This window comes from Ambystoma mexicanum, chromosome 7p (genome assembly GCF_040938575.1).
Source record: "Ambystoma mexicanum isolate Mex_15411 chromosome 7p, UKY_AmexF1_1, whole genome shotgun sequence".
Classification (NCBI taxonomy): Eukaryota; Metazoa; Chordata; class Amphibia; order Caudata; family Ambystomatidae; genus Ambystoma; species Ambystoma mexicanum.
This window is the reverse complement of record NC_090939.1, coordinates 897,834,163-897,849,922: the sequence shown is the minus strand read 5'-3', so window position 1 is coordinate 897,849,922 and position 15,760 is coordinate 897,834,163. Positions and strand designations below refer to the sequence as shown.

At 44.4% G+C, this 15,760-nt stretch overlaps 1 protein-coding gene across 13 annotated transcripts in view; it reads right to left on the bottom strand.

The window, feature by feature from the left end:
- Window positions 1–15,760, bottom strand: part of MCF2L (MCF.2 cell line derived transforming sequence like) — an 892,749-nt gene that overhangs the window by 191,196 nt on the left and 685,793 nt on the right. For all 13 annotated transcript variants that reach the window (XM_069637167.1, XM_069637165.1, XM_069637161.1 and 10 more), the window contains 3 exons: window positions 3,721–3,880; window positions 3,558–3,634; window positions 2,376–2,452 (listed from right to left, as the gene is read on the bottom strand). In XM_069637167.1, the coding sequence (XP_069493268.1) occupies window positions 2,376–2,452; window positions 3,558–3,634; window positions 3,721–3,880 (314 nt within the window). The remainder of the gene's footprint in view (window positions 1–2,375; window positions 2,453–3,557; window positions 3,635–3,720; window positions 3,881–15,760) is intronic.

Here is a 15,760-nt window from a genome sequence, read left to right as displayed (position 1 = left end):
GCAAATTCTGATGCACCACCAACTTCAACTTTCAATAGAGTCAGCACTTACATCATACATTCAAGAGGAAAGCAACCAATGACCCAAGCCAAGGGGAACCATCTTACTGCTGTTCTAGTCCACAACTTTGGAGGCTGCTCAAGCAGTCCAATCCACTGGCCACCAACAGATAGGCGGCAAACTTGACATCTATTAAAACTTCACCAATTTAAGCCTGGACAAGGAAAAAGATTTCTAGCTGTAAGGTCTGCTCCAAAGGTTCCAATCTTAGAAAATGACCTCCACAGACAACAGGAATGAAGGTCAGACATAATGGCAAAACCATCTTGAACAACAGTATTGGCAAGTTCGAAATTTTATTTTCTCTCCCAACAAAAATGGTAATCTCGACGGAGCACTTTTCAAAGCCAGCCTACTGTTCTTGCCAGATGACACTCTATGGAGTCCTGCTTATAACAGTGATGATCTGCAACAGCCAATTACTTGTAGAAACAAAGGCGTTTGGTGGCATACATCTGGCAGCAACACAGTGGTCTGATCTCTGGTCCTACACCTGTGCGGTCAGAATACAACAATGCTCCGCGAAAGCCGCCGCAGTCAGAAATATAACGTTGTTGTATTTGTGATTGCTGTGGTTTTCCAACCACGGCAATCACAAATACAACAACTTTCTATTTATAATTGCTGTGCCTTAGGTTTTTGCCTTTCATTTTACGTTTTCTTTGCTTCCCTGGGGGTTGGGGAGCACCGAAAAACGTAAAATGAAAGTGAAGGCATCCTCCCAAGCTCATGTGCAGCTCTGCTCCGGCTGCCGGAAACAAAAGCTCCCAGTAAGGGGCTTTTGCTGCTTGTTTAGGTGCCGCCAGGTTTAACATGAGCTGAGGAGGCTGCTTGAAATGACAAAATGGATGCTCCCATGTAAACACTTTGAGCCTCGTTTGCTCAAAAGTTTACATAGGAACTTTCATTAAAATTATGGTTAATGCGTGTTTTTCATTATTGCCCATCTTTTCGGACAATAATAATTTTGAGCACACTATTCCTTTAAGGGGAGTGTGCAGGGAAACCGTGTTTTCTACTTCTTTTTGGAGTATGGCTGTTTTTCCCGTACTAAGTGAAACCCACACAAGCTAGCAGCGGTGCTACCATTATTTCTCCCTTTTTCAGTGCATTCCACAGCACTTTTTAACTTTTACTGCATAGTAGAATTTTGTTTCAAAGCGTCAAAAGGCTCAATGGGAAGGGAACCAGGTTCGGACTGGCCTATAGGGCAACAGACCCATGACCGAACCAAAAACGCAAAATGCTGATGTCGGCCCGTTTTTTTGGTCAAAGTGGGTCACTTTTTTGGCCAATATGGGCCAGTTTGATGAGCTACTTCACTATGTGGCTAGTAGTTCTGACCAGAGTTGCTGAAAATATATTCTTTAAAAAAATTTAAATTCACAATTTGCATCAAATGTTATCAAAAATCATCCCCTTGGGCACTATTCAAACAGTGTAACAAAAGGAATGAATAGCCATTTTCAACTGTGACCCACTTTTCCTTTGATGCCCGAGTAAATTGTTTGGCCGATTCCGACCCTGAAGGGGACATGTGAGAGCAACAACATTGGCAACATAGCACCACGCACTGGAGTTTGAACTGAGGACAATTCAAGTTGTATGTAGCTGTGCACCAAAATTGACACACTTGCAGGATTTAACCTTATCCAACGCCCTACGTGAAAACCTTCAAGGATCATTTATGACATGAGCAGTGATCCACTGTAGATGTAACTTATAACTAACTATACACAAGGATTGTTAACACTAACCAATGTATCAGCAATGACAATGGGGTACTAACTCATGGAAGAGTTTATAATTTGGCAAAGATGTTGACTAACCAAGGTTGCTAACATCCAAAGATAATACGTGCATGCAATTTTGCGGATTTCGCTGCTTTGCTTCCAGAACTGCCATATCCTGATCCTCCCTCCCCCCAGCAGTAGAGAATATGGGGTAATCATTAATTGGGGGTTTTCCTTCCTAAATTTAGTGCAGCTTACAACACATTTATAAATGAATAGACACAGGCGATCTAAATATATTTCGTAAGTGATACCTAAACACTTGTAGATGGCGGTGTCAGTAATCACACACATAGATATGGTCAAAAAAGGATAAAGCAAGCGCAGTTTTGAATTGGATGGCGATAGTGCTCCTACTTTAACTGCACTGAAATTTTGAGAAAGTAATGAACCGTGCATGTTTTATGGCCGTTTTTAACTAAGCAGGTGTCTACAGTTTGGCTATCACCCACTTTTAAAATATATGCGGTCCCCAAAAGCCTAGAGGGCAATGTAAAAATCAAATGGATAAAAGGAGCGCACCTTCGTAATACTGCAAGATTTTCATCATCGTCCATTACAGATCCACTTCTCCCGCGACTGCTCTCACTCAAATCACTCTGTAATGATAAACAGATTGATAAAGGGTTAGGGAGGAAATAGGCTACATGGCATTCCAAGGCATGGCCCAATCTGTATCAACAGGCAGTGCAAATAAAACATGACGCAGCGTTCTTAGCACAAGTCCCAACTCTCCCAGCTGGACCATGAGTGGGAGGCTTGATCACTGGTTGGAATTCCAGCCGCCACAAACAAGCTTCATAGTTCACAACGTCACTCCTGTTCCTTAATGGTTTTATGACTGACTCACAACCTACCTCTGCAGGTTTCGAAAGCAGGCAATTTGCAAACAAACCCCTCTTACAAGACAACAGTGTAAGTTTGTGGGGATGGCTAATCCCCAGTATGGAATATGACCCACAGATCCATTCGAACTAGATTGTAACTTAATTGAAACATACAGAAAACTACGCTACTAGTAGGTGCAAAAATGGTAACCAAATCATGTGAGGGTAGCCATGCTTTGGGTTTATCTCACATTGTGAGGGGAAACATCAACTGGTCATCCAAGACACATGAACCTGGTCACTGAATGAATACAGAGTGCCTTCCTAAATGACATTAATACAGAATTTGGAGAGTAGGGGTCTAAATGGCTATCCTACAATGGCCCTCCATGTGGCTGAATGCCCCATGCAGGCATTAATGCGCTATAGTGCAAAGATCATATTTGCACCTCACGCAGAGGCATGACAGCTGCACAATTGCCTGCGGCTACTGAAACCTGTGATGGTTTAAGACTGATTGGCCTAAACAAGCAATCAATCTGTTTCATTTGTATTCAGGGGTAAAAATAGTGTTTACTGAAAATAAAGCTTAAAATGAAGAAAGCAAAAACCACCAAAGTTAATACTCAGGAGCAGCGTGGTTTAAGACGTGATGTGCTAGAAAGACGCGCACTAGTCATAGCTTCCTTTTCATTGCACTGGATTGCTAAACACTACTCACTCATAAAACAATGAACTGGTCGGCTAGGAAATAGCAAGAAAATGATTTAAGCGGGAAAAGGGGGCAAGTGCAGGGAGGTGGGGGGCAGAAACCAGACAGTGTTTGTTGGGAAAGATCTACGGTGGATACAATGCATCCAACATGTGGTTGGCGTACCTTTGCTCTTGCATAGTTCATTCTCCGTATTGCATTGTCTTCTGGGCTAGATGTGTACTCTGAACCTCTCCTGAGACCTGTGAATACGATACAAATGATAGGAGTTATGAAGCGTAGTTCAATTCTTGTGGATATGAGGGGAGAGTACATGCTTAGCACAGACCTGGGGAGGGACAGGGTGATTTGGTGAAGGCCTCTGGTCTTGGCGCCACTGGTTGGACCGGGCGAGTCTGCTTTGCAGCAAGCTTCCTCAGGCTGCCTTGTCTCTTCTCAAACATTTCCTGCATGGCCTCCTGCTTCTGAAAAACTTTCTGAACATGTTCCTGTTGCAATGGAATGGGACATCATTAAATATTTGTGTTTGTATTTATTAGGCTTATATAGCTCTTTACACCAAAGCGCTGCAAATATAACAGGATACAATTAACATAATAATAACAGTAACAATAGAAGCATTACAAACTTGAATAAGTCAACAAAACAGTATGTAGAGCAATTAGACGGAAGGGGAGAGAAGTGGAATCGATCTAGGTTGAGGAGGTGGGAGGAAGAGGGAAAGGGTGGGAGAAGGGAGCAAGAAAAAAAAGGGGAGAGGTATCATGCCGGGGAATGGAGAAGGAGAGACTTAAGAGACGTGCGTAAAGAGGTAAAGGTAGGAATAGAGCGGATTGAGACAGGTATGGAGTTCCAGTGGAGGGGGGCAGGAGTTGGAAGGAGCGAAAACGGAAGCAAACACAAGGGGAGGGAGGAACAGTGAGGAGGAAGTGGCCAGCGGAGCGAAGGGAACGAGAGGGAGCGTAGAAAGAGAAGGAAAGAGATAAGGGGGAGCAAGATCATGGAGAGATTTGAAGACTAGGCAGAGAAAATGAAATTTAAATTGAGAGTGAAATGGGAGCCAGCCAATGGAGTATAGGGAAGCAGAGATGGAGTCACGTGGGGAGAGGAGACAGAGGGTATGGATGGCAGAGTGATAGATAGATTTGAGGGGGGCAAGATGTGAAGCAGGTAGACCAAAAAGTAAGGAGGAGCAGTAGAAGAGGTGAGAGAAGATAAAGGAGGATATTAAAAGTTTTGAAAAATATGCATAGATCACGCTCATAAATTGCCGTTTCCTGCTAATGTAGGTGCATAAGGACTATTATAATCACACCGCCACCTGGCTCTCCTGGTTGGACAGAATCTGGGTAAGCAGAAGTAAAAAAGTGGGATTTATAGCTGTCCCAACATGTTTCCAACTCTGGACCTCGACTGAAATACATGTGAGCCCACGATACAATTAATAAGTTGGATTGTATCGAAATGATCTTCAAGGTTACCTTTGCGCTTTGATAAATTTGTTAAACTGGTCACTAGGATACACCAGCTCCACAACACAAACACACACCCCTCTTTCAGAAATAATATTGCAGTCCCTGGATAGGATACATGGATCACAAACCTTGCCCACAATGTAGAACAGATGGAACAAGGACAGTTCTTCGTCAATTGCTCTGTTAGTAAGGTCCTCTGAAATCATTGTAAACCTCCAAATCATCCCACAGCCAAGCAAGCTACATTCTAATGTTGATGTCAAAGTAAATTTCATCAGGACTGAAGCACATAAATTAGAATAGTTGTGTTTTTTATGGGAAGCACTAACGCTATAGGGAGTCTAACATATGGCTTTTGTGTGATATTGGTACAATATCAGTGACGAATTCACAAATCTCTGCAAATTTGAAGATGGTTTGCATATCCCACATATGAGTAAATGAAAAGGCTTCGGTACCAAATGTAAAATATGTCTTACACTTACATTTTCTGAAACATGAATATACAGGATGGCAAATCACACTTTAAAAAAAAAAGCGGAGATCCAAGATGGCCGCCGGGGTGAGGAGACGCAGCTAAACCGCGCTACGCCCGGGCAGCCAAAATTAGCACGACCGAAGCCGTGACGGACCGTCCCTCTACCTCCCCCGATCGCCAATAGTTCCCCCCCCCCCCCCATTTCTCCCCCCCCAGCGAGGAACCGGCGCCGGAGCAGCCGCAGGGCGAATACGAGGAGAAAGCAGACTGGCCCCTCCCTCATCAGAGCTGAAGGAGACTCTCCCGCGCCTCTGAGGACCACACGGCGCGGCACAAGGAGACCGTGAGGCGGCGGCCAGCGAGGAGGCTGGATCGGGGGCTCAGTGGAACCCCGAGTGGAGGGACCGCCCCTCCCTACCCCACCCGGCATCGGGAGATCGGGAGCGGTGGAGAGCACAGTTGCTGCGGCCAGGAAAGTGGTGAGGCTTCAGGAGAAGGCAGCGCGATCAGGACGGTCCGCTGGAGAGGAGAAGCGGGGGCCGCCCTGAAACATGTGCATGAAGAAGTGAAGGTGAGCCAACCTGGGGGAGAAAATTAAACACCCTCCCACGCTCGGTTACCCCACGGGGGGGGACCCAAAAAGCACGTAAGCTATATGGACATATAAAAAATAAAAGGGGGAGGAAGAAAGGAAAAAAAAAACCCTCTAAGGCGAATACACTCCGGCATCAAGTCGATCGGGGCTTCCCCCCCCCAGCCCGAAAGAATACACTACGCAAGACCCCCCCCCCCACCAGGTCGGATTCAAGGAGAGGCCTCCTTCCCCGCAACCGTGGGGGAAACCGATTAAGGAGAAACATGCAACAGCCTTCAGCATATTGGCACAGAGAGACGAAGGGGGGAGAAGCAGAAAGACAGACAGCACGACCTCCTAAAGCAAGAACCCCACGTGCACAAGAACATTTCAGAGGACAGGAACGGGTAGAGGGCCCACCTGAGGGCTACACAAGGGCGCAGAAGCCCCATAGACAAGCGGACGGAACACTCTACCATGTCTAGAGCAAAAGGAAAAGGGAACCCCATCCAACAGACCCCCCAACCTGCAAAACAAGGTGCGGATATACTGCAAATGTGGTCAACAGAGGGGACATCGCAACCGAGAGGGAGAACCCAGGGAGAGCCCATGGGGGAAGCAGAATAATTATCCCAGCAACAACAACCTTTGACTAGGGAGGACATGCAAACCTGGTTCATGGACCTGCAAGAAAAATTCATGTCTACAGTTCAAGAACAATTTGCAACCATGAAGAATGAAATGAAACAAGTGGTTCAAGACATGAGAATAGATATTAACAACCTAGAAGAAAGAACGGACATAGTGGAAAAAACTGTGCAAAGTCTTGAAGAAGACACAAGACAAACAAGCGAAACGCAAGAGCACTTGGTGACACTCACTCACAACTTGGAGATACAATGTGAGGATCTGGAGAACCGCTCTAGACGCTCCAACATTCGAATCAAGAACATGGCAGAATCAGTGCTAGACAAAGATCTGAAAGAAGCGGTAAAGGAGGTATTCAGAGACATACTGGGAACACAAGACACGGATGAAATCGGAGTAGACAGAATCCACAGGGGAGGACCGAAAAGATCTGGGGCACCAGGAGAAAGACCACGCGATGTCCTGGTGGTTCTCTCCTCTTACCCGCAGAAAGAACAGATCCTCAGAAGAGCCAGGGAAATGGAGCATATTAAAATGAATGGGCAAGATATCCAATTGTATCAGGACCTTGCTCAAATAACCCTCCAAAAAAGAAGAGCAATGTCCCCACTGGTGAAAGTATTAGTAGAAAAACAAAAAAGTTACAAATGGACCTTCCCATTTGGCCTGCTATTTACGTGGGAAGGAAAACAGAGAAGAGTAACCACGGTGGAAGAAGGCCTTAGCACTATGGGCCTCCAGGATGAAGAGATGGAACGGGGGGAGACCTCAAACAAGAGAGATCGAACGAGAAGACCAATGGGCTGGGAAACCAACAAGCAAAAGAAGGCTAACACAGGGAGGGAGACCCAGAGAAAAGTAACATGAAGAACCCAGGAAGACACAATATTGGGGAATGGACACGGAAAGGTAGCGGTTGAAACCCGGTCGGGGTGAGGGAGGAGGGCGGAGCGGAACGGACAACACACAGATGGCGGTCGGGTTTCGAACCGACGGTCTGGGACTCAGCGAAGACCAATGGGTCAATGGGTCAATGGTGCTTAGGACTCCCCATAACAGACCCCCCCGAGGGTATGGAGGGCAGGGAGCAAAGGGCGCAACGCCCTGGGATCAATAGGAACCCTCGCCCTACTCGGGGGACAGTTTGGTTGGTTTAATGTTCAAAGTTTGGGGGTTGGGGTAGTTCAAGGGAGGGGAAGGGATCGGAGGGACCAAAGGAATGAAACAAGAACAGAAGGGGACCCGATGCAACGGCACTTAATCATAACGCAATGGGGATGATACGCGTATTGTCCTACAATATTAGGGGCATGAATCACCCAACAAAAAGGGCGAAGCTGGAGAAACAGTTCAATAGGGGGAATGCAGATATACTACTTCTCCAGGAAACCCATATTAGAACAAGGGATAAACAGAAAATACAGATAAAAGGATACAATATTTGGGCGCTGGCGACGGCAACTGAGAAAAAAGCTGGGGTGCCGATTGCGGCGAAAGCAGGAAAGGACACTAAACTGCTAGATACAAGCTTAGATAAAGAAGGGAGATATGCCTTCGCCAATGTAATAATCGAAGGATATCGCATAACACTCGCCTCAATATATGCACCCAATCAGGGACAGGATGGCTTTCTCAGAGAGGTGCTATCGAAATTAGAAGAATATGCTAAAGGGGAAGTGATTTTGGGAGGAGATCTTAATATGGCATGGAACCCACATCTAGATAGGAGTACAGGGAACACACATGGCCAGGGGGCGCCATCAAAACGTCTGAGACAACAAATGGACCAGTTGGCCCTGAATGTTGTCTGGAGGGAACTGAAGGGCGAACAGAGGGGGTACACATACTTCTCACATGTCTACAACACCATGTCCAGGATTGACTACTTCTGGGTCTCGGTGGGCCTACTGGGAAAGATACACGGGCTTGATAAAGGCACAATAGCTCTCTCGGACCATGCCCCGCTATGGTTAGAAGTGACTCTCCCAGGGAGGAAGAATGGGCTCTGGAGGTGGAAGCTTCCGCAGGAGTTGCTCTTGGACCCAACTACAGGGGAGTCCATAAGGGAAATGATAGAGGAATACTTCATACAAAATGACACCGGGGAGGTCGCAATGAGCGCAGTCTGGGACGCGTTTAAAGCAGTCCTGAGGGGGAAAATCATAGCGTTGAAAATCACAAGAGATAAACAAAGGTTTCAATGGGAAAAAGAGCTGGAAAATACAATTGAAGATATCCAAGCGAAATTACTGACACACCCCACTAAGACACTGAAAAAATCACTGAAACATACACAGGGTCAACTAGAGATGCTACGCACGAAGGGTGCAGAGAAGAACCTACTCTATCTGAAACAGAGATATTACATGAGAGCGAACAAAGCAGACAGACTCCTGGCGAGACAAATAAGGGTAAAGCAGAAAGAAACAACGATTAAGGCCATATATGATGCGAAGGGTGACCTCCAAACACGCACACGCGACATGGGGGAAGCATTGAGGCAATACTATCAAACTCTCTACTCCACAGAATTCCCCGATGCAAACGCCCAAGTCTCATACCTAGAAGCCCTAAAGCTCCCAAAAATTTCAGAAGAGGACAAACAATCGCTAGAGACCCATATCAGTGAAGAGGAAGTCAGTAAAGCCATAAAAGGACTTCCGAGTAATAAAGCCCCAGGCTCAGATGGGTTTACGGCCCCATTTTATAAAAAATATGCAGACATCTTGACCCCAATCCTAACAAGGCTCCTGAATTCCTGCAAGAATAGCGGTAATGTGACCCCCCACCATGAATGAAGCGAAGGTACTGCTGTTCCACAAACCAGGTAAAGATCCAAATAGCCCAGCATCATATAGACCAATCTCCCTAATTAATCTAGATGCAAAAATTTATACGAAAATTCTGGCAACAAGATTATCCCCGCTCCTCCCAAAACTGATTAGTGAAGATCAATCAGGCTTTATTCCCGGCAGACAGACCCACGACAACACAAGGAGGCTAGCCCATTTAGTGTAAAAAATAGGTATAACCCACACCCCAGCGATACTACTGTCGGTAGATGCCGAGAAAGCTTTTGACAGGGTGGAGTGGTCAATTCTTTTCAAAATTCTGGAGCGAATGTGGTTTGGGGACCAATATATTGCATACATTAGAGCGAATTACAATACCCCATCCAGTAGAATAGTCATTAATGGCGAGGTTACGAACATGGTGAAGATATCAAGAGGAACGAAACAGGGATGCCCCCTTTCACCACTGCTGTACGCCCTGTTCTTAGAACCCCTCCTAATTAAAATACAGGAATCAATACTCATTAAAGGGATAGATATGGCAGGTCAGCAACACAAAGTGATCGCGTATGCGGATGATATGTTAATAACCCTAGAGGACCCAGAATCCACATTATCAGTTGCAGTGAGAGAACTGGAAATTTACGGGGCCATCTCTGGCCTAAAAATTAATAGGAAAAAATCAGAGATCCTGATTCTGGCTGGGGATAGAGCAAACATAGAAAGGGAAGCAAAACTACTGGACCTTAAGATCGTACAGAGAGGTATAAATTATCTGGGAATAATTGTACCCCAAAAAATAGAGCAATTCTATGGGGAAAACTACCCGCCACTAATTACAAACATCCGAAGGGAATTAGGCAGATGGAACCCACTACAGATATCCTGGTGGGGTAGAATTCAATCTGTCAGGATGACCATCCTCCCAAGGGTACTTTATTATTTTCAGGCTCTCCCGGTAGGTGTCCCAGACACGTTCTTCAAAACATTAACAAAAGTGGTATCATCCTTTGTATGGAAGGGGAAAACGCCTAGAATAGCCAGGATGGTCCTCACAGCCCCAACCTGAGAAGGAGGGATGGCGCTCCCCCATTTCAAAAAATTCTACCAGGCAGCACAGCTTAAAGTCCTGAGGGAATGGGTGGGGGAGAATCCGCAGCAGATATGGGCCAAACAAGACCGAGCAGTAGCGAGGACCCCACTGGTAGAACTCAACTGGAAACAGAGGCAACACAGACATGAAAACTTAGGGATAAGCGAATTTATGAAGACCACCTTGGAAGCATGGGACTACCAAACACGAAAAGGCATAATGACCACAGCATTAGGACCCTTTACGCCCATTTGCAGAAATCCACAATTTCCACCGGGGATGGAACAAGGGGCATATGATAACTGGGTGGGCATTACTAAACTAGGCGAGATGTTCGCAGATAAGGAAATCATTTCCCTTGAATCCTGCTTTGTAGGCATGAATATCCCCAAAAGTGATAGATATAGGTACGAGCAGCTAAAACACTGGCTAAACTCCCTGATTATCACTGAAGCAGCAACCAGGGACCTTACAGGATTCGAGACATACATCATCTCCAACACGGGGGAAAAAAAGTGGGTACAAATACATAAACTCGCAAGTGGAAAGCATTAAATGGTCATACAGAATTAAATGGGGCAAAACATTAGGGAAGGAACCAACGAATGGACAATGGGAAGACCTATGGAAACAGATCCCCAGAATGACCCGTTCGGCACAAACTAGGGAGATGTGGATCAAAATTATGACTCAGTGGCATTACACTCCAGAGAGGCTCCACACAATGTACCCAAACACAACAAACCAATGCTGGAGAGGTTGTGATGAAGTGGGAACATGGAGACACATATGGTGGGACTGCAAAGGCATAATACCCTTTTGGGAAGAAGTGAAAAGCGAAATTGGCAAAATGTTCCCGGAGGTGCGGTTGATGGGGGAGGAGGTGTGGCTCTGCGGAATAAGAGATGATACTGCAAGGCTATACCGCAAATCACAATGGAGAAGCTTTATGGGACTACTCATAGCGGCATGGACCACCATAGCACAAAATTGGAAAAATAAGAATACCCCCCCCTGATCTATACATGGCTACAGAAGGTTTGGACCCATATAACAATGGAGAAAATCACCCACAAAATTCAAGGCACTGGAGACAAATTTGTAAAAGCGTGGGAAGGGACCTTGCAATATCTCCAGTCAGACTTTATGGAACAATGGTGCCCCCATAATATCAAAGTATCAGACCTTTTCAACGCATAATAAGAACACAGGACAATATGATTCATCCGATCCGAAGGGAGGGAGAAGGGAAAGTTATAATGTTTCAATGTTGTATATTCTGTTTTATTTATGTAAAACTAATAAATACAAGTTGCAAAAAAAAAAAAATGCGTACTAACATTTGCAAAAATAAATGGCAAATAAAAAAAAAAGCCTGTGGTTTACAACGTGTAGTGAAGTTCCTGTTGCATCAGAACACTCATTAGTCACAACCACGAGTATAGCACTCACGTTTTAAAGCTAGAAAGTGATAGAAGGGAAAAGGGGATTGGTTCTATATAGCAATACGTCTTTCCAACATAATCAAACAAAACAATTCAAATAAATTATAATTCTGGATCATGTACAGTAATTTATTTCCAATTCTTAAATAAATCAAACATAAGCAGCAGCCTCTTACTTAGGCTGCTTAAATAACCACATGCTCTGGTTTGATTAGACTTATCCACAACACAAAAGAGGCACCCGGAACGAGAGGAGATAAACCGGGTATTCATAATGTGTGATTACATTGATTTTCTTAGCCTTGTTTCTGCACCTACTTTTGTGACAGACTGAGCCCCGAATTCTGGGTTGCATGGTAATGAAGAGGACGTGTGGTCTCTGCAGGTTGCGTGGTCATGGGTTTTGTCACATCTGTATTTCTTCTTGTAATCCCACGCCAGTGCTGCCCTTTACTTGTCTATCAAATCAGTTCCATTCCCGTTGATGCTTCTTGTATTGATAGTCCTCCTGCATCTCCATTAGTGGGTCTCCAGTTTGGTATTTACTAAGCAAAAGACCAGGATACTGCAAAACGCACCAGCTCTGTCTTACCCAGCATTTCTGGAGTTTCCCGAATGAGGTCTCGTGCTGAGTGAGGGTTTGTGGGAGTGGGGATCTCAGTGAGGAGGATCTCAGAGCTTGTATTCACGCCCAAAACATGAGCAGCTAGTGAGAATGGGTAAGTCACTACGTCTACGTCTACCATGGACTTCAAAGATTATCTGATACTGAACGTTAATTCCAAATGGTGACTAGCAAAATTGAAATTGTAGTTCCAAACCAGGCAATATTAAGGGAAGCTCAATTGCATGAATCATACCTACATTTTCCCTTGAGCACTGTTCTCATGACATTATGCTTCTTGTCAGCAGCATTATTAAAACATTAGTTACTTCTGTGATGGAAGTGAATTATAAGGCTGGCACATACTGTCAGGGTAGGTGGAGTGGGTAAAGTAGTGCAGTTTCGTCTCACTTTCTAGAGATTTTATTTTATCACTACTGTTAAATCAGTGTAAACAGTTATTGTGTGTTATTTTAGTTCTCTGTGTTGTTAATAGACTTGCAACTTTCCTTCACGTGCCTCTAGGAAAATTAACTATTCCAGTTCCCAGCTATTCACAGCAGAGTTTTTTTTAACTTATGTAGCACTTTTGTCAAAGCAGTGCACAAACAACAAAAAGAATAACACAAGTACAATTACAATGCGAGACTTGTTACAAATATGTGTAGAAAAAGAAAGGGAGGAATCAAAAGTTACATCTAGATTGCCAGCAGAGGTGGAGAAGGGGAGGAGGAAAGGGGGAAAGAGTAGGTTAGGGGGAGAGAGGAGAGAGGCAGGAAAGAAAAGAACTTCCGTTTTGGTCTGATTAAGATGGAGTAAATGTTGGTTCCTACAAGTTTGGACAACTGAAAGACTGGTAGTGGAGAGAGTCAGTGAAAGAAGTGAAGGATAGAAAGATCTGGGAATCATTGGCGTAATAAAGTAGCAGGACACATTGAATAAGGAAAAGTCAAATAAAGGAGCATTAGAAAAAGAGAAGAGGGGTGGACCATGTACAGAGTCCTGGGAGACACCATAATGATGGGGGCAGAGAGAAAAGGTTTGACCAGCCTAGGAAACCGAAAAGGGGCGACCAGAAAGATAGGAAGGGAACAACTGGAGGACAGAACCCAAAAAAATAAAGAAGCCAGAGTAGGAAGAAGGGTGGGATGGTAAACCGTATTGAAAGCTGCTGCTGTAAAAGTTAAAGTACAGAAAAAGGTAGACCCCTGTGAAGGATACAAGAGTTAGAGTGCAAGTGTCAATGAGCTTTAAACGGTTGTCTTCTAACAATATGGAAACACAATCTTCTCAAATATTTGAGGATCCATATGACAAAAGAGGTGTCTACTTTACTTAAGGATTGGAAGCATGAAACATTTGAGAATTCAAAGGAATAGCAACTATAGACCACTTTTACATCCTTGCCAACAGCATGGTTTCAAAACATTTATTAATACACTGTTTCACTTGTACCTCACCATCAAGCATCATGTAGGGTGAAATCAAAGACCCCAAACCAATGGAACTGAAGGGCCCGCTGCAAAACCGACCTGCCAGCATTCAGAAACCTGCATGCTGAAACATTGGGCCTATTTAGGCAGACTATGCGGGTGTCTTTCTGCAAGGGAAATCCAGAGAAGGCTAAAACAAAAATGTAATCCGAGTGCAGATTGCAAAAGCACATCACATCGCAACTGCAATAAAATGTTCCCCAAAGGGTGTCGAAAATCAAGTTTCCCTAGACCTGCTGTCTCTGAAGGCAGTTCGGAGCAAGCAAATGACTCTAGCCGGTGAATGATAGGAATGTGGGGGTGAGGGGAATCTCTTTGTTGCCAAGATCCGAGGTATTTACGATCTGCAACACACTTCAACCAAAAAAGAGACTATTAAAGACCATGGCCAAGAGTGACAAGTGGCCTGGACGAAGGGAAACTCATATTTGCACACATGAAGATTCCCCCTTAAGTGTAGGCCTTTTTCTCACCAACCAAAAGTCATACTGCACTGATTGTGTGTGTGTGAAATAAAATGTATCCACCTGCGACTCAGGGAAGTGTAACAGCCATCTAAAATGGGTTTCTGGATGATCTGAAAAGTTCCTGAATTTAAGAATTGGTGAACTGGTGTAGTGTAAAATTAGCAATGTCAGGAGTAAATTACATGCTCCCAACTATTGTTTTTGTATAAATGGCAGAAAATAGCCAAAACAACCATTCAACATGGTGCAGACTTGGCTGTCATTTTATTAAATTCCCCATGATTAGCTGAATCGGAAAATATAGACATTATTGCAATTACTAGTAAATAACTGTTTTTGACACACCTAGATTTTTGCCAAAAAGTTGACATCGGAATAAAAGGGGATTCCAAATGGAAGTGGCCATATTTCTGCTCCTAAAGCAATCCATAAAGAGAGACTGTTCTTAGCATAGAGAGGATAACTGTCCAATCCTGGTAGCGGGAACTCTTGCAGGCCACTGCTCAAAATTGACATCTTGATGGTGTCATCACTGCCATATAAAGTGGATGCACTAAGAAAGGGACAGAGCTGCTGAAATGTACCATCTAACAGCCACAAGGAAACACCAGAGGAGACTGCTGAGCAATGCATCTGGGTGAAGCGGTCTATTGCAGGGGAGGCCTAAAAGAAATAAAGCTGACGGGGCCCTATGGCGTAGGGCTGGGGGCCATGCTTGAAAGTGGAGTGACCAGACCCCTTCCCTGTTCTCCAAGAGGGACCTGCAATGCAGCTGGCTTTCCTGGACTTTAAACGGAGGCTTTCAGTGGGAGTATAATTGAGCCAATTGAACCCAAAGGTGTTGGAATCTGCTTGCATTAAAGCCTTTCCCTTTATAGTGGGTGGGGGCAAAACTGTGTAGATTCTTAGACTATTTAACTAAAACTATTAATTTAATTAATTCCCCATGGCAGAACACCATGGGGTGATTTTTGTTAAAATTCCAAATGAGCAAATTTCATTCCCAGTGTGCAATGAATACTATATACTGTAATTTAATTGGGTTGGGTAATCTTTCTGTTCAGCTTCCCCAACACAGGTCTCTAAGTGGAGGGGGGTCTGAAATCACAAATTCTTAAATCATCCAACTTTTTCGGTCAGATTTCCCCAACACAGATTAAAGTAGGGAGGTCTGAAAAGTCCACTGCTAAATCACCCTGGGCTTATTCATTGCTAGCCTTTTAAGTGGGCAGGAAAACCACAATTGTACAGTGTTGTTATCCAGGGACCAGTGTTGAAGATCATTTATTTTTAAATGTA